The sequence below is a fragment of the Papio anubis genome, chromosome 1 (genome assembly GCF_008728515.1).
Source record: "Papio anubis isolate 15944 chromosome 1, Panubis1.0, whole genome shotgun sequence".
In the NCBI taxonomy this organism is placed as follows: domain Eukaryota; kingdom Metazoa; phylum Chordata; class Mammalia; order Primates; family Cercopithecidae; genus Papio; species Papio anubis.
This window is the reverse complement of record NC_044976.1, coordinates 90,787,752-90,814,960: the sequence shown is the minus strand read 5'-3', so window position 1 is coordinate 90,814,960 and position 27,209 is coordinate 90,787,752. Positions and strand designations below refer to the sequence as shown.

The 27,209-nt window shown below is 36.7% G+C and overlaps 1 protein-coding gene across 3 annotated transcripts in view; it reads right to left on the bottom strand.

Moving 5' to 3' along the window:
* Positions 1–27,209, bottom strand: part of LOC101004026 (AP2-interacting clathrin-endocytosis protein) — a 95,477-nt gene that overhangs the window by 9,585 nt on the left and 58,683 nt on the right. For 2 of the 3 annotated variants that reach the window (XM_009212890.4, XM_009212867.3), the window contains 6 exons: positions 26,134–26,222; positions 25,616–25,718; positions 8,187–8,369; positions 7,428–7,574; positions 6,441–6,570; positions 3,955–4,016 (listed from right to left, as the gene is read on the bottom strand). In XM_009212890.4, the coding sequence (XP_009211154.3) occupies positions 3,955–4,016; positions 6,441–6,570; positions 7,428–7,574; positions 8,187–8,369; positions 25,616–25,718; positions 26,134–26,222 (714 nt within the window). The remainder of the gene's footprint in view (positions 1–3,954; positions 4,017–6,440; positions 6,571–7,427; positions 7,575–8,186; positions 8,370–25,615; positions 25,719–26,133; positions 26,223–27,209) is intronic. The other variant, XM_021944086.2, reaches the window with a different exon arrangement.

Genomic DNA, 27,209 nt, shown 5'->3' with positions numbered 1-27,209 from the left:
CTCTTCATCTTTCATATCCCTCAGCACCATATCACATATTGGATACTCAAACAAACAAACAAACAAAAAAAACGTAATGTTAACACTGGGCATATATTGTATATTTTGATATGCAGTTTAAGGTCTATTTTTAAATACGAAAAGCTTCCAATTACATTAAAAGTTGTCAAAGATAAAATAACATATGTGAATGTGTGTGCACACACAAAAATATATAATAAATAACTTGGTTAAATTTAGAAAAAAGGAAAGCATGGTGATAAAGCAAACACTAGATTCTTGTCCTAGTTTTGCCTCTAACCAACCTGGGACATTTCAGAAATTATTAACAGCTTTGGGTCTCAGCTTATGCCTGTCCACAAGGCAGAGACTGGTCCTATTCACAGCAGTCTTCCAGGATTCCATTAAAAAGTTCAAATAGACTTAGTCCTCATTTTTTGTTTTCTTGCTCAAATCTTAGCTCAAAACATAACATTTCTCTATTTTTAATACCTAAAGCCAGGCTGACTTCTGCTTTTAGAACTCCTTCCCACCCTTAACACTAACTCTACTTAATTTATTCTATCCTTGAATTTATGCATCTTGAAGTATTATGCTATGGGTGAAATCTATATAGTATACGGTATAGCTGTATGCCTTGAAAAATTTCACAATAGGCCAGGTGTGGATTGCTTGAGCCCAGGAGTCTGAGACCAGCCTAGGCAACATGGCAAAACTCTGCCTCTACAAAAAAAAACACAAACATTAGCCAGGCATGGTAATTTGGGCCTATGCCAGCTATTAAGGAAGCTGAGGTGGAAGGATCCCTTGAGCCCAGAAGGTCAAGGCTGCAGTGAGCCGTGATTATGCCATGCCACTCCAGCCTGGGTGACAGAGTGAGACCCTGTCTCAAAAAATGGGAAAAATTAAACATAATCAAAAGAAGACAGAAGAGTATAATGAATCCTCACATACCTAATAGCCAGCTCTAAAAATTATTAATTATTAATTCCCATTTTGTTTCATACACATCTACTCCTATTTTATTTTCAAGCAAATCCCAGATATCATATATTTTATTCTTAAGTACTTTGGTACTAAGCATTCTTCTTAAATTGCTCTATGATGGAAAAATGAAGCAGGCAACAACCACCACCACAACAAAACAAACAAAAAACCTCTTCCCTGCCTTATCTGATAAACTTTCTCCCACCTCCTAGATAGCTCATCCCTGTTTGGAAAACACATTTATTTGCTCCACATTTATTGAGCGCTTACTACATACCAGGTAATTGCACATAAATTATTTCACGTAATTTTCACAATAATCCTGTGACGTTTTATTACTCCATTTTATAAATAAGCAAACTGAGACTCACAGATGACACATAATAAATGTAAAGCCAAAATTTGAACTCTTTATTTTATGTCCAGCATCCATTTCAGCATATCACTGTCTTTCTGGGGGAAACTTACTTCCTTCCCATTGGGAAAGAAACTGTTTCCTTCCAACTGTTCTTAACAGAAAAAAGACTTAGACAACCACAAAGTCAGGAGGATGAGGAAAAATAATGAAACCTTGTTCTATTTTGCAACAAGGCAAGGAAGGAGGAAAAGCCTGGTTGGTAGCAGGGGAAAGGAAGGCAAGTAGGTTAATTCCTCGGGGCCTTTAAAAAACACGGGGATAATAGGGAACACAGAAAAAAATGTCCTAGTGCACCATTTCCTAGAGTATGTTCTGTGGAATCATATAATATGTTTTAAAAGGGTTGAGGGGGCTGGGCGCAGTGGCTTACACCTGTAATCCCAGCACTTTAGGAGGCTGAGGCTGGTGGATCACAAGGTTAGGAAATTAAAACCATCCTGGCTAATACGGTGAAACCCCATCTCTACTAAAAATACAAAAAATTAGCCAGGCGTCGTGGGGGGTACCTGTAGTCCCAGCTACTCGGGAGGCTGAGGCAGGAGAATGGCACGAACCCGGGAAGTGGAGCTTGCAGTGAGCCGAGATCACGCCACTGCACTTCAGCCTGGGTGACAGAGCGAGACTGCCTCTCTCAAAAAAAAAAAAAAAAAAAGGGATGAGGGAACCCTAGTCTTATTCCATAGCTATAACATTGGGGGAAATTTTGGATGCAATAATTCAAAAGTAGTTCTTTAGTGTTTCTCAGCACTTTCAAGGTGTAATATGCATCATCAGTCTATAAGAGGAGCTATGGGGCTGGGCGTGGTGGCTCACGCCTGTAATCCCAGAACTTTGGGAGGCCAAGACGGGCAGATCACCTGAGGTCGGGTGTTCGAGACCAGCCTGACCAACATGGAGAAACCCCGTCTCTACTAAAAATACAAAATTAGCCTGGTGTGGTGGCACATGCCTGTAATCCCAGCTACTCGGAAGGCTGAGGGAGGAGAGCTGCTTGAACCCAGGAGGCTGAGGCTGCGGTGAGCCAAGAACGTGCCATTGCACTCCAGCCTGGGCAACAAGAGCAAAACTCTGTCTCAAAAAAAAAAAAAAAAAAGAGGAACTATGGTGTGTGTAGCAACTCTCCAACTTATAGTTGATGCTAGATGGAGCTCATATCTTGTGAAATGCACTTTGGAAACAATCCTAAGAGGTTAACTGGCAAAAACCCAGTTTCCTGGTTTCTCACTCAAGACATTTGGAGCTTGACTTCTTCCTCAAGCCATGAGAACTCTCGGTTGTGGCTTGGAGCTGCATTAGTTCCTATCAACTGGCTGATGAGGAAGAAAAAAGGATTTCCTATTCCACTCTGCTAGGGCAATATGTTCATTGCATTCCAAACTGGAACTCTCAATGTATGTCTATCATTGTACCACACAGAGAAGGTTAGAATAATTTTGTACTTTGAATATATTATTGTTTAAGTGAACATCTGTAAGTTAGTTTGGAACCCTAACCATCATTAATAACATTTTTGGGAAGAAAAATTTATTTCAGGTTATAAGGAAAACAACAAATAACTTTGTGGATGGTAAAACAAACAAACAAAAAACACATAAAACATGACATCTACCATCTTAACCATTTAACATACTTAAGTACTCTTTAAAACACTTCAGTAACAGTGTAGTAATGTTAGCTGCATGCACTTTGTTGCACAACAGATAACTTTTCAACTTGCAAAATGGAAACTCTGTACTCATTGAACAACTCCCCCTTTCTCCTTCCCCCTAGTTTTCAGCAACCACAATACTACCTTCTAAGAGTTCAACTACTTTAGATACCTCCTATAACAAGTAACTTTTAAAGTAAAACACAGTTGTACTCTTAGTACTAATTGCTTTTTTCAAAAACACCAAAAATATATTATGTGAATTAAAAACTTTATTTTCGAGACGGAGTTTTGCTCGTCACCCAGGCTGGAGTGCAATGGCACAATATCGGCTCACTGCAACCTCTGCCTCCCAGGTTCAAGCGATTCTCCTTCCTCGGCCTCCTGAGCAGCTGAGATTACAGCTGTGCGCCGCCATGCCCAGTTAAGTTTTGTATATTTAGTAGAGATGGGGTTTCACCATGTTGGCCAGGCTGGTCTCGACCTCCTGACCTCAGGTGATCTACCCGCCTCGGCCTCCCAAAGTGTTGGAATTACAGGCGTGAGCAACAACGCCTGGCCTAAAATCTTCTTTTTTAAGAAGTAGGCTAATTAGAAAAATAGACATTGAATTAGGTCTATAGTTCTAAACAACTGCCAATAGACTGAAATAGCTCTGTTAGCTGCCAAAAAGGTTTTCAAGGAAATGAAAAAGGTAGATACTTCCAATGCCAGTTGGATATAAAAAATTCACTTTAAAACATTTATTAAATGTTCACTTGATTTAGAAAAAGAAAAATTTTCCATTAAGAAATAGCTTCAATTAATGAACAGATTTTTAAAACTTTTTCTGAAATATAAAATAAACTTTAAATAATTTGTTATCTTTTTCATTTGTACCTATAAAATTTAGAAAGTTTACCTGTGAGCTACTGAATATAGGCTTTTTGCCAAGTCTTCGATCATCACCTTTGTCAAATGCAGCTGTAGAAAGACACAGCAATTTATTTTTATAGGGAACATTATTATACCTTAGAAGTAAAGGAAAAATAGTATGTCAGCAGAAAAAAAGTCATATTTTAATGGAAATAACTTAATAAACCTGAAACCAATCTAGTATACAAAACAACTCCCTATTATATTTTAGATTTTTTTTAAAAGAACCTCATTTTCTATCTGACTCTCTGGCCCCTAGGTTTTATGTTATTAAAATTAATAAATAAGAACTGTACAATCTCACAGAGAAGATTCATACATTTACAAAAACACGAGAATTTTCTCAAACCGTGACATTTTAGATAATTGGTTTCATTTAGTTTTCCAAATTACAAAAAATTACAGATTATGGCAAATGTAACATTCTATAAGCTATTAAATATGAGAAAATGTTTATACTAAATGTAAAAATACTCTGAAGTTAAAAATATTTTCTGGTTTTGCAGATATATATAATGAGGAAGGAGGAAAGAGAAAAGAAAAAATAAGGTTCTACTGAAAATAAAACAAGAAACAATCTTCAAAATATCATTCTTTTTATAATTAAATAAAAATTCATTTTATAAGTTAGGTTTATATGGGAATTTATTGCAGAACTCATGTCTATGCTATTCAAATAAGAATTTGAAAGATGTCAGGAAAATATGTAGGCTGAAATAATGATATGAGAGCTACAAATATAGTTTAGCAAATGTATTTCTTTCTTTTGACGGTTACTGGGCTTTAAGATTATTTTGAAGAAATATATGTAATCTCCAAAAATTATTTGATTTTTATTAAATCAGCTAATAAAAAATACATTAAATTATCTGTAACTACCATGCATCTTCCATGATCTCTATTCTATAGGATATGTGCTATAAGACAAAGCAGGATCCTGAAAATGGCACTATAGGACTGATTTGCAGTAAGCAAATGACTCTGCACAATAATACACAGGAAGAAATTAAAATAAAAAATTTCACCCCAAAGTCAGTAACTCAACTATGACATACGAAATGTAGTAACAGACAACCCAGAACCACTCCTTTATCTGGGTTTCCCGAGGAAGTAGTTATGCATAAGTCAGGACTCATAATTCAACTTATTTAAGATTAAAACATTATTATTACACTGACTCAACGTAATAGAATGAAAAGTCCTTTTTGACAATTCAAAAAGGATTGTTGGATTAGCTGGATAATTGGATTACCAATAACATTTTATTTAAATATGGGTATTTACATGTATTTTTAATTAGCACTTTGAAGAATTAAAGAACACTGAAGCTCAACTTAACTATGAAATCCTCTAAAATAGAGAAAAACAAAGTTTCCTACTAATCAGGAGAGCGCTGAAAGACACCTACTGAAGGAATGCTGATCTTATCTTGTTACTTCACATTGCATACATTTTGTAAAAATAAAACATTTCAAAATCAGCAGAGAAAGAGTCACAAGGAAAAAAATGTCCAATTTCTAAGACCTTCTTCTCATAATTTTTGTTTAAAATAATGGAATTTTTTTGAAAAGTGCTCTTCATATCACATCTAGCTACACTATCATGTAATGCTTATAATGTAAAAGCAGATCCTATGCTGATGATACCACTAAAGAATTTAACATATTTATGCATTCTCAAAATATATTTTAACAGATATGGCTTCCATTTTTTACAGTACTAAAATGTTTGCTTCATAAAATTTAGTCTCTTAAAACGTTGTAAAAACTATACACACTGGATATGTCAATATTTTTTCTAAGGCACCTGCTTTAACCCAAAAATACTCATGAAGCCATTTTTAGTTCCACACCCTCGAATTTTTATTTTGATATATATTTTTAAACACATGTTCTGAAAAATATACATCTTTTGTTTAATGCTAATGTTTCAGATGATACCTATTAAATGTCACGGACCACTGTGCAGCTCCTGAGGGACAGTCCGCAATAGCACACTGCACATCACTGAACCAATCAGTTGTGAAATAAAGCCATCTATTCCAAGCAAAACCACAAGAAAGCGTGTCTTACGAAAAAGATGGAAAAGCTTTATGACAAAACATATTTAAAAAGGAGGAAAAAGTATGTTTGATACTCTGTTCTATGTGGGCTACATTTTCTTACACTTTTAATCTCTTCACAAGAATGCTTGCAAGCAAATTTGCCTAGAACATTGTTGCTAATGTATAGTAAGATTAAAAATTGATATATATATATATATGTAAAGGAAATTAGTTTCATTTTCTAAGAACAGCTAAAAAGCATGATTTATTAAAACTGCCTAAACATATGAGCACCAGTTTCAGTTAGCATCCTATTATCCAACAGAAGCACACAAATGTTAACCTTTCCACTTATCAGAATGCCCTCAAAATATCTGCTGTCACAACAATCATTACATAAGAATTGAAATATCTCAAGGCTAACGTACCTGCTTGGATTTTCTGTTGATCATCTGTGCTCATCAGCTTCCAGCTTTCTGTGTGACGAACAGCATAGAAAGACTGAACCAGGAAGATCCACAGCTTATCACGCAGAGCCTGGATCTTGCACGTAAAACCCTGTGTTCAAGCAACAAATCAGCAGCTGGTGAGAGCCACATTGTCATAGCAACCAGTCATTATTCCTTTCAGAATCTACTTACTCCTAAGCTAGATCAATGATGTCATCATTTAGATTTTTAAGATCGTTGGGTACATGTTATTTATGAAGGCTTACTCATTAATAACAAAATTTTATAAATGAACACAAAGCTAAAAAATCTCATCTTTTCAACCAAACGTTATTTTAAAACACCAATGCCCTTGATATGAACACCTTCTGCAGCCTTTTCATATCAACTATGACATTACAAGGTCAAATGCTCTATGGAATAGTAATAAATATGATATATTTTAAAAACCATTTTTGTTGAACAAATACAGAATGCCAATAATTTGTAATTACCTAATTAATGGCCACTGATTAATTGTACTTAAAAATAAATATTTTAATTTTGCTTCACCGCCTAATTTTAAAATATGATTTTTTGAAAAGAAAAATTAAGATTATAAAAATAAAAGACACTGATGATTAAAAACTCTAAAATACACATTTTATATCTAAAAAATTTACTGTAGGACCAGGGAGAAATACTAGAGTTATGCTGTGCCAAATAATATTGCTAAGTGTCACACTACATTTAAAATTACCCAGCCAAAGTGCCAATTTCTAAACTTTTATAAAAAGTCCATTTGGAGACAAATGGAATTTTTAAAATTTAGTATTATAAAAAATTCCAAACATATACAAAAGTAGAGATCTTAATCCACCCCTAGGTATCCACTGCCTGGCTTCAATGACCCATGCAACATTTAAACTGCACATTCATTTAAAAATCTTAGTTCAAATATTGCATTATTTTAATAAATTTCATTACATTCAGTACCATTTCCTTTGTACTGTCAGAGTTCAGCAATGTGTCCAGAGCCATAAGAAGAGAGCAACTATTTTCAGTGGTGATATTTTCTTCAATTGCTTTGAAAATTGTGTCCAACAGATCAGCTGTGCTACTCATTGCTTGTGACTATAAAACACATAAATTAATATTTAAGAGGAATACATATAAAATGCACAAGAAATGTGAAAGTCTGGCGTTAATAGATCATTATAACTAGCTGTATGAAGTCATCCAGAAATATTTGTCTTTTCCCTTTCTTTTGTTAAAAAATCCACATATATGCATATACACACAGTTTTTAAAAGCCAACATAGCCCTAAATACAGAATCTAGAAATAAACAATAGGAGTTATTTATTCCGTGAATAATTTTAGAGAAAGTAGCTTCCCAATAAGACAGAGAATTCTGCATGGACCATAATTGTATTACTGGCCAAAACAATATCTTTATGACTTTGGTTTCTAAAATGTGGCTTGCTGAGGGAGGGCCAGAGTTGGCCAGAATTACACTGTGCCTTGCCAGGGCACTCAAACCTGTCCCTCTCGCCTTTCTCATCTTGTGAGCCAAAAATCCTGTCCATCACTGCCTTAAATCCTATGTAAACATGCCATCTGCCATGGAGTTTATTTAAATCACATTAATTTAATCAAAAGCAACCTGCATTTAAAAGCTCTTATATAATTGAAATAAGAACACAAAGATGGAACTAAATATAGGATATAATTTTAGACATAGTACCTGTAAGAGAAGAGCAAAATTTTCACTCTGAATAATCTTGGAGAAGTTTTCTACAATAAATGCAATACATTTTTCTTGAAGCTGAGACGCCATGGTCAGTGCCACTTCTGTCCACTTCACTCTGGGTAAACTGATGATTAGCCTGTCACTTTCCATCAGAAGAAAAGCAGCATTCTTATCATTCTTAGATTTTAAAAAAAAATTGAAAAAGTTAGATGGTATTACTGCTCATAAAGTAACTCTCTAAGCAAATCAAATACTTTTGTTGTTGTGGGATGTTTCCTGCAAAAACAAAATTCCAGGTAGCTAATGTCTTTGTCATTAGTTTTACATATAATGTTTATTTACTCATTCATTCAGAATTATTCAAAAGGGTAAAGTTTGGGCTAGGAAGAAACCAGCTTTAAAAGGTAGCTAAAACAGGTGGGGCACGGTGGCTCATTCCTATAATCCCAGAACTTTGGGAGGCTGAGGAGGGTGGATCACTTGAGGTCAGGAGTTCAAGATCAGCCTGGCCAACATGGTGAAACCCCACTTCTACTAAAAATACAAAAATTAGCCAGGCATGGTGGTGCACAGCTGTAATCCCAGCTACTCAGGAGGCTGAGGCAGGAGAGTTGCTTGAACCCGGGAGGCAGAGGTTGCAGTGAGCCGAGATCAGACCCCTGCACTCTGGCCTGGGTGACAGAGCAAGACTCCGCCTCAAAAAAAAAAAAAAAAGAAAGAAAGAAAAAAAAAGTAGCTAAAATAAACCTGACAGCAAAGTGATAATAACTAGAAAGAAAAATTTGAGTTCCCTAAGATTATCACTACTAAGGTAATTTCTGTGCTTACAGATACCATTCATAACTGCATGGCTCCACCAGCATAGCATTCACTCTTTTCTGACTACAAAATATGTGTTCTTTACGCAAATTTGGAAAGGTTAAAAATTACTTATAATTCCCAGGGATTTTCCTCCTCTTCTCTAATTAGGTAAGACTCTGCTGTTTATATTTTATTCATTTCATGATTCATTATTATACCATGGAAAAAAACATTCACAAATATTGATCTCTATGGAAAGTGGAATGACAATGCACAAATACCATGTACTTCAAGGAAAAGGAAAAAAAGGCAACTTATAGATTACTGTATCTTATTCATGTTTTATTTCCAGTTCTTAAAGCAATACTTAGTAAATAACTATTTATTAATTAGTTACTTGATAGACTGGTAATTGAAAAACATGGCCACAAATTCCATCCACCAAGAGGTGGAATCTATTTCCTCAGTCTTGAATCTAGACTACTAGCCTTTTCACTTGCCTTAACCAACAGGGTTGATGTGCAAGTTCTAGAGCGTAGGCCTCAAGAAGGCTTGCAGCTTCAGTCTTTACCTTCTGAGAATGCCAAAAGAAGCCTGGTAAGGAAGAACATTTGGTGCAGGAGGACCAGATCCCCAGCTCAGTCCCCAGCTGAATGCAGCCGCCATAGACAAGACCAGCAGAAGAATCACCCAGTGAACTCACAGAATTGTGAGAAGTCTTTTCAAGTCGCTTAGTTCGGGCGTGGTTTGTTACACAGCAATAGATTATCATTGATAAATCTGGAAATGACTGAAATACCTAACACAGACAGCATGATGTGGACTTTACACAGCTTCTGTTTTTTGTTTTTTTTTTTAGGTCCAGAAGCACTACGTCTTCCCTGATACCATACATCTACATCAGATTCCTTTTATACACACTATAAGAAAATCTGTCGTTTTTTGTTAGAGCACTTAGTTCATTTGTAATTAATCAAACATGAACATTACTATATGATTAATGTCTGTCTCCCTCACTAGGCTGTATGTTCAATGAGTGTAAAACTACCTCTGTTTTAGTTCACCAATGTATCCTCAGGGCCTAGTATAAAACTGGGTTATAGTAGAGACTAAAATTTATTTGCTGATCTTTTAACGTGATTGGAGACAGAGTCTATCAATCAATCTCTAAGATAACAAGTTTAATCTTTCAACTTCAAAACTAAAAATTTTAACCATTTACTAATAATTCTTTCTTTTCTTTGACACAAGTCTTGCTCTGTCACCCAGGTTGGAATGTAGTGGCTTGAACATGGCTCACTGCTGCCTCAAACTCCTGAGATCAAGTGATCCTCCTGCCTCAGCCTTTCAAGTAGCTGAAACCATAGGTGCATGTTTATTTTTTAAAAAAGTATTGGCCAGGCGCGGTGGCTCACACCTGTAACTCCAGCACTTTGGGAGGCCGAGGCGGGCAGATCACGAGGTCAGGAGATTGTGACCATCCTGGCTAACATTGGTATCCTTACTAAAAATACAAAAAAAATTAGCTGGGTGTGGTGGCAAGCACCTGTAGTCCCAGCTACTTGGGAGGCTGAGGAAGAAGAATGGCGTGAACCTGGGAGGCAGAGCTTGCAGTGAACCGATATTGCACCACTACACTCCAGCCTGGGCGACAGAGCGAGACCCCGCAGCTGGAATGCAGTAGTGCGATCTCGGCTCACTGCAACGAGGCCTTGCTGTGTCACCCAGGCTGGAGTGCAGTGGTGCGATCGCAGCTCACTGCAACCTCCACCTCCCCAGTTCAAGCAATTTTTGTGCCTCAGTCATGTGAATAGCTTGGATTACAGGTGCATGCCACCATGCCCAGCTAATTTTTTGTATTTTTAGTAGAGACGGGGTTTCACCACATTGGTCAGGTTGGTCTGAAACTCCTGGCTTCAAGTGATCCACCCGCCTCAGCCTCCCAAAATGCTGGGATTACAGGTGTGAGCTACCATGCCCAGCTCTAAAAAAATTTTTGTAGGGCTGGAGTCTTGCCATGCTGTCCAGGCTGGTCTTGAACTCTTGGCTTCAAGTGATCCTCCCACCTCAGCCTCCTAAAGTGCTGGGATTATAAGTGTGAGCCACTGCACCCAGCCAATAATCCTTAAAAAATGTATTATATTCTTCCACTGCTTTGAGTAAAAGAAAAAAAAGTCATACTTTGCTATAATTCGTCTCATTTTTAGAACCATTGTCGTTTCCTCTTCCAGTGACTTCCTGAGTAACTGTGCAATTACTAAGTTTTAGACAATAAGCTCAATCAGTTCTACTGCAGGCACTGCTCTGGTAAGGAAGTCAAATGTAAGGTATTTAAATAAATTTGGCAGGTATCTACAAAGTGCTTACTATATACATAATGTGATGTGCTCTGACAGTAGCATTTTTAAAAAAACCACAGATATAGAGTATAACCGTCATAATTTAGCTTGGAAAACTACTATATGGACATAGTTAAATAACATAGGTGATACATGATCTTATTCCATACTCATCTGAATATATGATAAACATTAAATGCTAGAGTACCTCGAGATTCAAAGAAAAAAAAAGTAATACTTTTAGACCAAACACTTAAATTTTAATTCAACAGTTAATACAATCACATAGTTTTAAAATTTCAAATATAGGGCAACCCACTCGGGTCCCCTTCCACGCTGTGGAAGCTTTGTCCTTTCACTCTCACAATAAACCTTGCTACTGCTCAAAAAAAAAAAAAAAATTCAAAATGTATAAAGGACATTCTACGAAAAGTCTTCCTCTCCTCCCTGTCCCCAAACCATCCATTTTACGACCACTATTATTTTTTCCCTTATCTTTCCAGTTATTTTATGCATATACAAATAAAACATATATGTAATTTTCTGCTTATTTATCCAAATGAAGGCATTAATATGCACAGTACTCTGTATCTTCCCCTTTACACTTAGCACACATCTTGAATATTCTTCTTACCAGCATACATATTTTTTCTGTTTTAATAGCCATGTAATTGTCCATAATATAGACATATCACAAGTCATTTAACCAGTCCTGTGCTTAAAGACATTTACATTGTTTTCAGTTTTGCTATTATGTCGTAATGACTTACCTTGTATACAACATTATTTCACATATATGTGAAAATATCTACAAGATACATTTCTAGAAGTAGAATTGCTGGGTCAATACTACTTCTCTTAACCTGGATTCTGCCTAAAAATTGAGCCTGAGAAACAGGCTTATATGCAGACAGTTTATTTGTGAAGTGATCCTGGGGGATCTGAGGTGCTGGAAGAGTGCAACAGGGAAGAAAGGAAGGAAAGCCAATTCATGGGTGTATTTTCTATCTCTCTACTACTCAAAGTGGCGTCAGCTAGCCAGAGCCTGTTAGAAATACATAATCTCTGTATCCTCCCTTGACTTACTGAATTAGAATCTGCATTTAAACAAGACCCCCAAGTGTTTTGCAGATACATTAAAGTTTGAAAAGCACTAATACAGAATTCACTATTGTAGGCAACTGGGACTCAATCTTGTTGGGGACCCTCTGAAGAGCTATGAAGGACACACTTTGAATTATCCATCCAACAGACAGAACAAGGAAACATTAACCACTGGCTCTCTTCTCCCACTGGTCAAGGCTTTCCCTCAGGGATGTTAACTCTCTTTCACCTCCAGGTTTACACAGGTTCAGAATTGCTGAGCTGCAGGTATCTCATGTAGAGTAGCAGTGAAGCCTCAGGACAGAAAGTGAGAAAGATGTGTATGTGATGTGGCTGAGGGAAAGTGCTGTCAGAATCACATCCACGGGCAGCTAGATGCTGCAGCAATAGTTTCAGTACAAACATGGGCCAAGAGGCTATAAGGTGGGACATCAGGGGTATCCAAAACACTGCCAATATACAATCAATGGAGCACTGTTTTTCAAGTGGTAGACTCCTCCATTGCAACCTAGAGAAATGTATTTAGTGGTTCACAATCAGCACTAGAAAACAAAAGAAAGAAGGGGGTGGGTGGGTGAGAAAGGAAGGAGAAACATAGAAAACACCAGTACATCATATGAAATAAGGCTAAGAGATCTTTTGTGAAACTTGTGTTTCTGTCCTATATGTGTTAGTGTATTGGGTTGCAATGAAAACAACAACAAAACAAACAAAAAACATCTTTTTATTCTGGGTCACAAATAAAAAGCTTAGGAAACACAGAAAAAGGTGTGCTAATTTACGACCTTCCCAGGAATAAATCAGAATATTTATCCCATATATTCTTACTAACACAGTGAAAATTTCTTTTCATTATTCCGAAAGACAGAAAATGGTCTGACATGGTAGTTCTCATGTCTTCTCTAATGAAGTTCAGGATCTGCTCATCAAATTAAGAGGTATCTGTATTTCCTTAGTGAACTATCTAATTCTATCCTATGTTTCGCTTTGATTTTAAAAATCAATTTGTAGAAACTCTATATATACTAGGAAAATTAGTGTTATAAATATCATATGAAATGTTATCTGTCTTTTGACTTGGTGACAAAGAAAGATAAAAATTTAAAGTTCCTCACACTAAAACATACTTAAAAATTCTCCATGTTATACGCTAATGTAGTAGCACTTTCAAATCTCCCTTGATGACAAAGAAATACTTGATGGATCAGCGCACCTTCCATGGCACATGTGGCTGAACTGAATTAGAACTAAAGAAGGCTTAAGAAGACTGTTTGAGAAGTGACATCAGCAAGATGGCAGAATAGGAAGCCCTAAACCCTCCTTCCCCCATAAACACACTGATTCAACAATTAACAAATTCTCTTTGTGAGAAATTGAGAAGCTAGTTGAAAGGCTCCTGCACTGAGAATGAGCATGAAACCAGACACTTTGAAGCTGATAGGGAAATTTGAGACACACTCTCACCAGAATCCTACCCCTGGCACAGAGCTGTACAACTGGGAAGAAAACCACAAGCTCCCAGCTTCTCCCTGGGGACGGAAAGAGTTAGACCATGTATCAAACATCCAACTTTTCCAGGGGTTGCCTGCATGACTGATTTCTGTCTTGCAGTCTTGGAGTGCTGATGGGACCCAGCAAACTCTAGCTACCTGGGAAAGAACACAAATGGTGATTTGGGCTGGTAGTCACCTGGGGACTAGTGAGAACAGAGATGGTGATTCTGACCGAGAGTCAGCACAGTCTCTCACTCTTGCTCAGCACACAGTGAGTAGACGACAGCTTCTAGTTCCCAACATCTCCCTAGGGAGACAAAGAATTGAAATGTGTATCCAAAGCCCCAACTTTTATGAGGACTGTCCAAAGAACAGGTTTCTGTCCTGCTCTTTTAGAGTGCTAATGGGACGTGGCATGTCTTAGCCATCTGAGGGCCAATGAGAACAAAGAAGTGAGATGATGTTGCATGCGACTAGTTGCCAGAGCCCCTTCACTTGTCTCAGTAGAGAGTGAACAGCTGGAAAAGCCCCAAATCCCGCCTTCTACTTGGGGCAGGAAGGAGTGTAGAGGAATATCCAATGACCTAACTTTTCTGAGGGCTACCCAAGAAACTTGACTCAGAGCACTAATATGACCCAGTATACTCTAGATGCTTGGAAGCCACTACAAAGAAAGTGAGTTTGACTAGCAAGAAGGTTTGAGAGGCCCTGAACCTCTGGCTGGGCTGATTATTAAGGGTCTTCTTCCTGTCCATGAGAACTGGAAGAGGTAGCTGTTAATCTAATGTGCAGATACAAACAGAGTTAAGGAAAATGAACAAAGAAATATGTTCCAAAGAACAAAATAAATCTCCAGAAACTGGCCTAAATGAAATTGAGATATATGATTTAGCTCACAGATAATTCAATATCATCATCATAAAGATGTTCACACCAAGGTCAGGAAAATAATGCATGACAAAGTAATAATTTCAGTAAAGAGATATACAACATTTTAAAAGTGCCAAACAGAAATCATGGAGCTGAAGAATACAATTACTGAATTGAAAAATTCTTTAAAGGTGTTCGACAGCAGACTAGATCAAAGAGAAGAAAGAATAAGCAAATTCAAAGACAGGTCATTGAAATTATTATTCAGTCAGAAGAGCAAAAAGAAAGAAAAATAGTAAAGAAAGTTTAAGGCACTGTGGCGAAACACACACATTACTAAAGTTCCAAAGGAGAAAGGAGAAAAACGGTCAGAAAACTTATTGAAAGAAATAATGGCTGAAAACTTCCCAAATCTGGAGAAGGAAACAGACACCCAGATCCAGGAAGCCCAAAGTACTCCCAAATAAGATGAATCCAAAGAAATCCACAGTGAGACATATAATCAAACTGCCAAAGTAAAAGCAAATTTTGAAAGCAGCAAGAAAAAAGCAACTTATGCACAAGGGAATGTTTATAAGACTAAAGGCAGATTTTCCAGCAGAAAGCTTACAGGCAATAAGGGAGTGCAATGATATATTCAAAGTGCTTTTTAAAAACAAACCCTTCCGACCAAGAATACTAAACCTGGCAAAACTGTCCTTCAAAAATGAGGGCAAGAAAAAGACAAAAGCTGAGAAAATTAATCACCAGTTGATCTGACTTATAAGGAGTGCTAATAGGAATTCAAGTTGAAACAAAAGTACATTAAAAAGTAACATGAGAGCATAAGAAAGTATAAAACTCATTGGTGAAGAAAAATATATAAGGCCAGGCATGGTGGCTCATGCCTGTAATCCAGGCACTTTGGGAGGCCAAGGTGGGCAGATCACTTGAGCTCAGGAGTTCGAGACCAGCCTGAGCAATACGGCAAAACCCTGTCTCTACAAAAAAATACAAAAAATTAGCTGGTTGTGGTGGCATGCACCTGCAGTCCCAGCTACTTGGGAGGCTGTGGGGTGAGAGGATTGGTTGAGCCTAGGAAGCTGAGACTGCAGTGAGCCACTGCACTCCAGCCTAGGTGACAGAGCAAGACCTTATCTCCAGGAAAAAAAGAAAAGAAAAGAAAAATACATATAAACAAACAAAGAGTAATGAGTACTGTATCACTTATGGTAGTGAATAAATCACTTAAAAAAAAAAGATATTGGCTGGGCACAGTGTCTCATGCCTGTAATTCCAACACTTTCAGAGGCTGATCTAGGCAGATCGCTTGACCCCAGGAGTTTGAGGCAAGCCTGGGCAACATGGCAAAACCATTTCTACAAAAATCAGCCAGGTGTGATGGCACGTGTCTGTAGTTTCAGCTACTCGGGAGGCTGAGGCAGGAGCTCAAGGCTGCAGTGAGCTGTGATCATGCCACTGCACTATAGCTTGGGTGACAGAGTGAGACCCTGTCTTAAATTTTTTTTTCATTTTTTAAGCATGGTGTTAGGTTCACAGCAAAACTGAGAGGAAAGTACAGAGATTTCCCATAAGCCCCCTGATCTCACACAACGCACAGCCTCTCCCATTATTGACATTCAACACCAGAGTGGTATATTTGTTACAACTGAATTAATCACTTTTAATTTTTGCATATAAGTTAAAAGATAAATGTATTAAAAATAACTATAACTAAAAAGTATATTAACAAATATGTACTATAGGTAGATATAAATGGTGAAATCAGTAACAGAGTGTATGTGTGGGGGGAGAAGTAAAAGTGGAGAATTTCTGTGTATGTGATTGAGCTTAAAATAGACTGTTATATCTATGAGATATTTATGTAGGCCCCATGGTAATTATAAATAAAATACATATAGAAGTTATACCAAAAAAGAGAAAAAAATTTTTTAGTATATCAATATTAAGAAAATAAAGCACAAAGGAAGACAGCAGGAGATAAAAAGAGGGACCAAAGAACTATAGGACAACAGAAAATAATAAAATGGCAATAGTAAATCCTTTCCTCTCAATAATTACTTAAAATATAAATAAACTATCCAATCAAAAGACAGAGTGGCTAAGTGGATTCAAAAACAAGATCCAATGATATACTGTTTACAAGAGACTCACTTGAGATTTAACAACACATTTAGGCTGGAGGTGAAGGAATAAAAAAAGATATTCCATACAAATGGTAATAAAAAGAGTAAGAGTGGCTATACCTTATCAACAAAATAGACTTTAAGTCAAAACTTGTCACAAGAGACAGACATTATGTAATGATAAAATAATATGCTAAAAGAAATGATAAAAAGAAGATAGGAAGATATAAAAATTATAAATATATATGCATCCTGCATCACAGTACCTAAATATATAAAGCAAGTATTAATAGATCTGAAGAGAGAGAGAGATGGCAATACAAAGATAGTAGGAACTTTCAATACACAACTTTTCAATAGTGAATACAACATGTTGGGCACAGTGGCTCATGCCTGTAATCCCAGAAACTCAGAAGGCTGAGATGGGAGGATCACTTTGGAAGAAAGTAGCCAGGATTTTAAGACCAACCTGGGCAATACAGCAAGACCCTATCCCTACCAAGAAAAAAAGCTATGGTGGCACGTGCCTGTAGTTCCAGCTACTTGGGAGGCTGAGGCAGAAGGATCACTTAAGCCAAGGAGTTTGAGGCTGTAGTGAGCTATGATCATGCCACTGAACTCCAGTTTGGGAGACAAAGTGAGACTCCATCTCTAAACTAACTGACTAAAAAGAATAATGAATACATCAGACAGAAAAATCAATAAAGAAATATTGGACTTCAAAAACACTATCGACCAAATGGACCTAACATAGCTATACGGAACATTCCAACCAACGGGGGCAGAAAATACAGTCTTCTTAAACATAAACAAAATGTTCTCAAGAATATATCACATTCAGCCACAAAATAAGTCTTAACAAAATTAAGACAACTGAAATCATACCAAGCATCTTTTCTGAACACAATGGAATGAAAGCAGAAATCAACAGCAGAAGAAAAACTGAAAAATACACAAATTGTAGAAATTAACACGTTTTTGAACAACCAATGGACCAAAGAAGAAATCAAAGGATAAATTAGAAGATATCTTGAAACAAACAAAAACAACAACGCAAAACACCAAAACTTATGGGATGCAACAAAAGCAGAACTAAGAGGAAAGTTTACAGCAATAAATGCCTACATTAAAAACAAAAAGATCTGAAAAAAAAAAAAAAACTTTACGTTATACCTCAAGGAACTAAAAAAAGAAGAAACTAAGCCTGAAGTTAGCAAACCAAGGGAAAAAATAAAGATTAGAGCAGAAATAAATAGAGGATAGAAAAACGATTTTTAAAAAATTAACAAAACTAAGAGTTGCTTTTTTGAAAAGATAAACAAAATTGACAATCATTTAACTTTAACTATGCTAAGAAAAAAAGCAGAGAAGATGCAAATAAATATTATACAATCAAAAATGAAAGAGGAGGCATTACAATAGATGCCACACAAATTAAAATGATCATAAGGGACTGTTATAAACAATTATAAGCCAATAAAGAAGGTAACCTAGAAGAAATGGATAAATTCCTAGACACATACAACCTATTATGGTTGAATCATGAAGAAATAGAAAATCTGAACAGACTCATAATGAGTAGGAGATTGAGCTGTAATAAAAAGTCTCCCATCAAAGAAAAGTCCAGGAACTGATGGCTTCATTGCTGAATTCTACTGATGGCTTCATTACTGAATTCTGCTAGTTAAAGGAAAGACCTAATACCAATCCTTCTCACACCCTTCCAAAAAACTGAAGAGGAGGGAATATTTCCCTCATTTTACAAGGCCAGCATTACTCTGACATCAAAGCCACATAAGAATACTACAAGAAAAGAAAAATTATATGCCAATATCCCTGATGAACATAGATGTTAAAATCCTCAACAAAGCACTGGCAAACTGAATTCAACAGTACTTAAAAAGATAATTCACCATGAACTAGTGGTATTTATTCCTATGATACAAGGATGATTCAACATATGTAAATCAATTAATGCAACCCACATCATTAACAGAATGGATAAAAGTCAAACGACTTTGGTAAATGACTGAGGTAACTGACTGAGGTAAAGGCAGAAACAGTATTTGACAAGATTCAATTTGCTTTTCATGATTGAAAACTCTCAACAAGTTAGGAATAGAAGTAAATTATCTCCACATAATAGAGGCCACAAGCCCACCACTAGCATCATACCCAAGGTTTACCCAGAAAACTTTTCCTTTAAGTTAATACCTGGAGCAAGGCAAGGATGCTCATTCTCTCCACTTCTATTCTCTCCACAACATAGTACTGGAAGTCCTAACCAGAACAATCAGGTATGAAGAAGAAATAATATGGCATCCAAACTGTAAAGGAAGAAGTAAAATTGTCCCTGCTTGCAGATAACATAATCTTATGTATAGAAAACTCTAAACACTCCACCAAAAAACTGTTAAAATAAATTCAGTAAAGATGAAAGATAAAAAAAATGAACATACAATAATCAGTTGCATTTCAACTAACAATTTTTATGATTGAAAAGGAAATTAGAAAAAAATCCCATTTGCAATAGCACCAAAGAGTAAAATACTTAAGAATGAACTTATCTAAGAAGGTGAAAGACTTGTATGCTAAAAACTACAAAACATTGATGAAAGAAATTAAAGAAGGCACAGCTGGCCACAGTGGCTTGTGCCTGTAATTCCAGCTACCTGGGAGGCTGAGGCAGGAGGATCACTTGAGACCAGGAGTTCAAAGCTGCAGTGAGCTATGATCATGCCACTGCATTCCAGCCTGGGGAACAGGGCAAGACCCTGTCTCATAAATAAACAGATAGATAGAAATGTTAAAAAGAAATTAAAGAAGACAAACAGAAAGACATCTAGTACTCATGGATTGGAAGACTTAATGTTGCTAAAAAGTCCATACTACACAAAGTGATCTATGAATACAGTGCAATCTCTATCAAAATCTTGATTGCTTTTTTTATAGAAATAGAAAACACAAATCTAAAATTCATATGGAACCACGAAAAACCCCGAATAGCCAAATTAATCTTAAGAAAGAAGGAAAAAGTTGGAGTGACTTTGAGTTTCTGATTTCAAAATATATAACAAAGCTGTAGTAACTAAAACAGTGTGATTACTGGCCTAAAGACAGACATAGAGATCAATGGAACAGAACAGAGAGCCCAGAAATACATCCGCATACATACAACTGCTCTTTAGTAAAGGTGCCAAGAATACACAATGGGTCAAGAAAGTCTCTTCAACAAATGGTGCTGGGAAAACTCGATATCCATAAGCAAAAGAATACAATTTGATCCTTATCGTACAACATACACAAAAATCAACTCAAAATGGATTTAAGACTTCTAACTTACGACCTGAAACTCTAAAACTCCTAGAAGAAAACAGAGGGGAAAGCTTCATGACATTGGTCTTGGTAATGATTTCACAGATATGATACCAAAAGGACAAGCAACGAAAGCAAACATAAACTAGTGAAACTATATCAAATTAAAAAGTCTCCATACAGCAAAGAAAACAAGACATTGAAAAAATCTACAGAATGGGGAAAAATACTGCACACCATACATGTCATAAGGGGCTAATTCCAAAATATATAAGAACTCCTACAATTTAATAGCAAAAATCTGGTAACACAATTAAAAATTGGCTGAAGACTTGAATACACATTTCTCCAAAGATGACATACAAATGGCCAACAGGTATATGAAAAGATGTTCTGTGTCATTAATCATCAGGAAAAGGCAAATTAAAACCACAAGGGGATGTCACCGCACATCTGTTTAGATGGCTATTATCAAAAAAATAAAAGATAACAAGTCTTGGTGAGGATGTGGAGAATAGGGAGCACTTGTACACCACTGGCAGGAATGCAAAATGGTGCAGCTGCTATGTAGAACAGTATGGAGGTTCCTCAAAAAATTAAAAATAGAACTACTATATGATCCAAAAATCCTACTTCTGGGTATTTGTGTTGGCCTGTTTGCATCACTACGAAAGGAACACTGCAGGCTGAGCAATTTATAAGGAAAAGAGGTTTATTAGCTCATGGCCCTGCAGGCTGTATAAGCATGGCATCCACATCTGTTCAGCTTCTGATGACGGCCTCAGGAAGCTTACAATCATGTTGGAAGGTAATGGGGGAGCAGGCACATCACATGGTGAGAGAGGGAGTAAGAGACAGAGTGGGGAGATACCAGGCTCCTTTTTAAACAACCAGGTCTCACCTGAACTACTAGAGTGAGAACTCACTCATCACCATGGGGATGGCACCAAACCATTCATAAGGGATCTGCCCCCATGACTCAAATCCCTCCCAAGCCCCACCTCCAACACTGGAGATTACATTTCAACATGAGACTTGGAGAGGACAAACATTCAAAACACATCAGCATTCATTCAAAAGAACTGAAATCAGGATTCCAAAGAAATATTAGCACTACCATGTTCACTGCAGCACTATTTACAATAGTCAACATGTGAAAGCAATCTAAATGTCCACTAGTGGATGAATGAAGAAAATGTGGTGTATACATATAGCAGAATATTACTCATTCTTTAAAAAGAAGGAAATTCTGTAATATGTGACCACATGGATGAATGTTGAGGACATTATCCTAAGTGAAATAGGCCGGTCACAGAAAAGGCAAATACTGTATGATTCCATTACAAGTCAAACTCATAGAATCAGAGAACGGAATGGTGGTTGCCAGGAGCTGGGGAATGGGAAAATAGGGAGTTGCTATCACTGGGCATTAAGTTTCAGTTAACGAAAGATGAGAGATCTGATGTTCAACTGTGTGCCTATAATTGACAATACTGTACTGTACGCTTAAAAATTTGTTAACAGCATAGATACCATGTTAAGTATTCTTTCCAAAATAAGGATGAATAAGAAAATATATAGAAAGTAATATTAATGAACTAGAATTGCCAGATATAATTCATATATAAATTACTTCCCACAGGTAAAAGTCACATTAATAAGAATTGGTCAGAAGTAATGCTTTGTGAGATCTGCAAACACACAAGAAATTTTTTAAAATGCAATTCATTTTTTAAGTTAGTTTCAAATGTGTAAAAACATAACAATTTGGAACTATGTTTAAAAATAACACTATTAATATTGCATGTACATATTATAAGATTTTCTAAAAGGTCAATCTGGGGTTATTACTAAAAAAAAAAAAAAAAGACTGCTTGCTCTTTCAGATTACAGGGATTACAGGCATGTACCACCACGCCCAGCTAATTTTTTGTATTTTTAGTAGAGATGGGGTTTCACCATGTTGGCCAGGTTGGTCTCAAACTCCTGACCTCAGGTGATCCACCTGCCTTGTCCTTCTAAAGTGCTGGGATTACAGGCAGGAGCCACTGCGCCCAGCCTTACATTTACTTTTTGTAGTGGTATCTCAACAGCTGATATCCTACACGTGTTTTCTCAGTTAGATTTCGACGTATCTTCTATGTAACCCAGTCTGATGTTATCCTTCAGGGTTCACGGGACCACTAGAAGGTATTTAGATATACATAAGAGGTCCGTGAATAATGTCATTTTGTTTACTGTTGTTTCATTATAATGTTGATAAGGGAAAAAAGGATTCCTGGCCAGGCCATTGTCTGTGTAGAGTTTTCATGTTTTAACCATGCCTGCATGGGTTTTCTCTGGACACTACAGTTTCCTCTCACATCCCAAAGATGTGTACATTAGCTGAACTGGCGTCTCTACAATGTCCCAGTATAAGTGAGTGTTCTGTGCTGTGAGTACACCCTGCGCTGGAATGGCATCCTGTCCAGGTTTGGTTCCAACCTTGGGCCTTTAGCTGCAAGGACAGGTTCCAGCCACCCACAACTGAAACCAGAAAAAGCATGTTGGAAAATGAATGAATACAAATTATTGTAAAGTAAAAATTCATAAAGCATATGGTGATCATACAAATATATGACAATAAGCGATGCAGTATAAAAACACTCAATGAGCCTGCCATATTTGTGACTGCTTTGGAACTGCATATAGTAGGAGGTGTTCTTTACAATTTTTGCTTTGCAAACATTTATTCCTTGATTTAACCCACCATTGCTACTACTGCCACTCACGGATTCACCAAAAACTGGGTAAATAATTACCTTGTTTTTATTAATATTTCTGAAATGTATGTATAGCTCACATTTACTTCAATGTTCAATATAAGAAGTGTCTTAGGTCTTTACTAGAAGGCTGATGATCTTTTTGTGACCAGAAATATGCCATAGGAACTTAACTCTTGTTCATATCCATTAGTCTATATACAGTAAAATTAGTTTTGCTATACATTGTTTTGCTTAAAGTTAAATTAGATTCCAAGATTCTAAGATTCCAAGGACCCATCAATGACATCAAGTGCAGACTTACTGAATAAAGAAATTTGTTACAGGGAGTTGACCTTACACAATTGTAGGAGCTGCTTAAACAGCCTTTGTATCTGATGGTGTAGTTTGAATTCCACAGGGCAGGCAGTTGAGAAGAGGAAAGATGTAATGTTGGGGAGAGTGAGAACAAACTGACACCCAAGAGCATCAGCTGGTTGATAAGGATGGACTCACATCAGTCTTACTGCCTCCAACCTGGATGCAATGGGTATCCTGCAGGAGATGCTGGTGCCTTTCATTATGGAGCTAGACATATACATGGCACGGGGTAAGAGAAGCTGAAGGAGGATATAGGGCAAGGAAGAACAGTTACAGACCTGACTGCAGTGAGCCAGTAAATAACTTTCCTAGCGTAAATGAACACTGCAGTAGTGTTCCAACCTTCCTAGTATAAAAGCCAAAAACAGCTGCTGTTTCACTCTCATCCTCCAAATTTCACACAAAATTGTCTCTTTTGGCCACTCTAACTAGAAACATACAAGAAGGAAATTCTGTGAAGTGTAGTTGACCCTAGTGAAACTAACATGTTACACAGTCAACATCTTGTCAACCTGGCATCTCTTAAAACCATACACATCTCTTAAAACCATACTTAGTTCTCAAATGGAGAAAATAACAGTCATGCTTCCACCTAACATGATACAACTATCCCTCCACACAACAAACATCCTAACCCCTTCCTTCTAAAAGACAGGATATGAGTTCCTTTTTTTTGTTTTCAGGGGATGTTCATTCTCCTTCAATCTGATTCACAGTTTTCTTTGATATTTTGTAACTTAAATATGTAGATACAAAGTTAACTATTATTAACATGTCTTATATTAGATGATGCGGAATGAGACAGTAGGAGAAACAAAAATATTTGATTAATATATAGACAAACATATATTAAGAAGGAATATGAATGTTTGTATCAGTACTGCAGTGTTCACTTCTGTAATTCCTCACATAGCTGTAGCTGTTATTTTTACATATCTTTTTCTACTAACCACTCCATATTCCCTTTGCCCTCAGCAAGTACTTCACTATTCATAGTTTCTTATCTGGAAGGGTGGCCCAAATTTTATTCTCAAAAAATCGAGGCCATCATCAGCACTGCCTAACTTGGGTTCTTACAGCTTTCTATTGATTTTACTCATAGAACCTATGAGTACTGCATTCCAGAGGTACTCTACATTACCCACACTGTGTAGTAGCAACTCAATTTCCTCTTGATGGGCTCAATCTATCAATAATTCCCCTTCTTTGCCTGTGGGTTTACAGTGGCCATACGAGGGCAGTCTTAACTTCCAGTTCAACAGAATCATTACCTGTGTCCCCACATGGAAGCATTCTTCTTTTGGGGATTAAGACTTATAAATCAGCAGAGCCTAAAGTTGGGAGGATAGGAAGCAAAAATTTTGCTACTGAATCACTAGGAGTAATTGTGTGTGGTGCCACACCTATTTCCAAACTGTGGTTTTTAGGCCCATGAATCCACGCTAGAGGAGAAACAGCAGCATAAATCAAAATCTGATTTAGAGCATGTATTGCATCCTGGAGGATACTGCCCCAGTCCCACAGGGCATTGCCACCTAGCTGGCACTGTAACTGAGTTTTCAAAGGCCTTTCCTACCTACTATCAACCCAGCTGCTTCAGGATGACTGGGATCTTTCTAAGACCAGTGAATTCCACGAGCAAGGCCCAACCAATTTCCATACTTCATTAGCTGGTAAGTGAGTTCCTTATTCAGAAGTGATGCTGTGTGGAATATCATGGTAATGGATAAGGCATTCTGTAAGTTCATGGATAGCGGTTTCAGCAGAAACATTATGAGCAAGGGAGGCAAATCGCTATCCAGAGCAATGTTTTTTCCAGTGAGAACAAAGTACTGCCTTTTACAGGATGGAACTGATCCAATGTAATCAACCTGCCACCAGGTAGATGGCTGATTCCCTTGAAGAATGGTACCACTGAGAGGTTCACTGTTGTACCCAGATCCACCTGGGTGAGTGGGTCGATATTACTGAACCAATGCATGAGCCTTTCTCTGTGGCACCATATCTGCTTTGTTCATGAATCAATATACACATCCTGGTGGTTCTGCTTCTCAGTTTGAACCCTGACAGATGAGCTGGGTATGGAGAGTGGTTTCAAAGGAACTGAATCTTAGGATTAGGTTATCTGAATTGGTTCACGCTTCTTGCTTTTATAATATTTTACATTTATATTTCAATCACTGAAAGTACTATACAAAACTGAATAAACTTTTTAATGGCACACACACAAAAGAGTATTCAGGTTATACTTACTAAGGACTGAATCAACATATTAAGACAACTTTTCTGAATCTCAGCAGGTATATTTGCAAAGCTTCTCTCAGACCAAAACCTTGCAAAATGCTTTACAATCCACCTGTTAAAATCAAAGAATACCAAGTTAAAGAAATTAAAATGTTTTTCATTATAATAGTCAATATTTTGGTTTCAATTACATAACTGTACATATATATATGACCTGACTAATACTATTGATTTTATGAACTCTAAAATGGACTTTATATTCTCTTTCCTGTAAACAAGTATCTTAAACCCATGTGCAGAGATTTTAACATAATTAACCGTGGCTCAGCTAAGATAAAATGATCCTAAGTATCTTCAGTAATATCTACATTATTACTCTATTTAGTGGTGAAACTAGTACAGCACTAAGCTACTTACTTACATTGTGTCCAAGAAAACAGGCCAACTCTAAAGTTCCCCACAAAATTGAAGAATAGAAAAACAAAATCCCTAAATTAATAGTATCAGCACTACTTAACATAACTTACTTCATGCAGTCAGCAAAAAGACTTTCCACTCCAACTGAATGAGCAATAATCAGGCATTCTAGTACAGACGTCAATGTTCTGGGAACAGGCTAAAATTGATGGAAAACACAACATTTATTCTTTTTCAATTTACAGAGGCTAAAAATATTTGGTTCATAAAGATAATCCAATTTATATACCTAAACTGCAGAACACATACAACTCAAAATCTGATAAATTCAAAATTTATTTTCTATATTTAACCCTTTATCTGAAATTAACTTCTGCTGGTACTGAGGCTACAAATAAGCTCTAGTCAGAGTCTTTATTTTTTTCCTTAAAAACACCTTTCTATACAAAAACTTAAACATGAATGTTTATAGCAGCTGTCTTCATAACTGCCCAAACTTGGAAGTAACCATGTTGTCCTTTACTAGATGAATGGATAAATAAACTGTAGTACATTTGTGCAATGAAATATTCAGCTCTAAAAAGAAATGCGCTATCAAGCCATGAAAAGACATGGGGGAATCTTAAATGCATATTACTAAGTGGAAGAAGCCAATCTGAAAATACTATATACTATATGATTGCAACTATATTACACCCTGGAAAAAACAAAACTACAGAGACAGTAAAAAGGTCAGTGGTTGCTGGGGGTTAATGGGGAGGGAAGGATGAGCACTCAGAGCATAGAGGATTTCTGGGCACTGAAAACACTCCTTATGATACTATAATGGTAGATACATGCCATTATACACGTGTATAAACCCATAAAATGTACAACACCAATAGCGAACTCTATTGCAAACCATGAATTTTGGACAATAATGTGTAATTGTATGCTCATCAGTTGTAACAAACGTACCGCTCCAGTGGGCGATGTCGACAATGGGGGAAGCTATGCATGTGTAGAAGGAAGTGGGTATGTAGGATATCTCTGTACCTTCCTCTCAATTTTGCTGTGAACCTAAAAATGCTCTAAGTTTTTTTTGTTAAAAAGTCTGTAATTCCTTTAAAACTAAGTGTCACTAACAACTTTCAATTTTATGGCATATAATTTGAACTCTTTTGGCTGCCAGAATGCACACAATTTT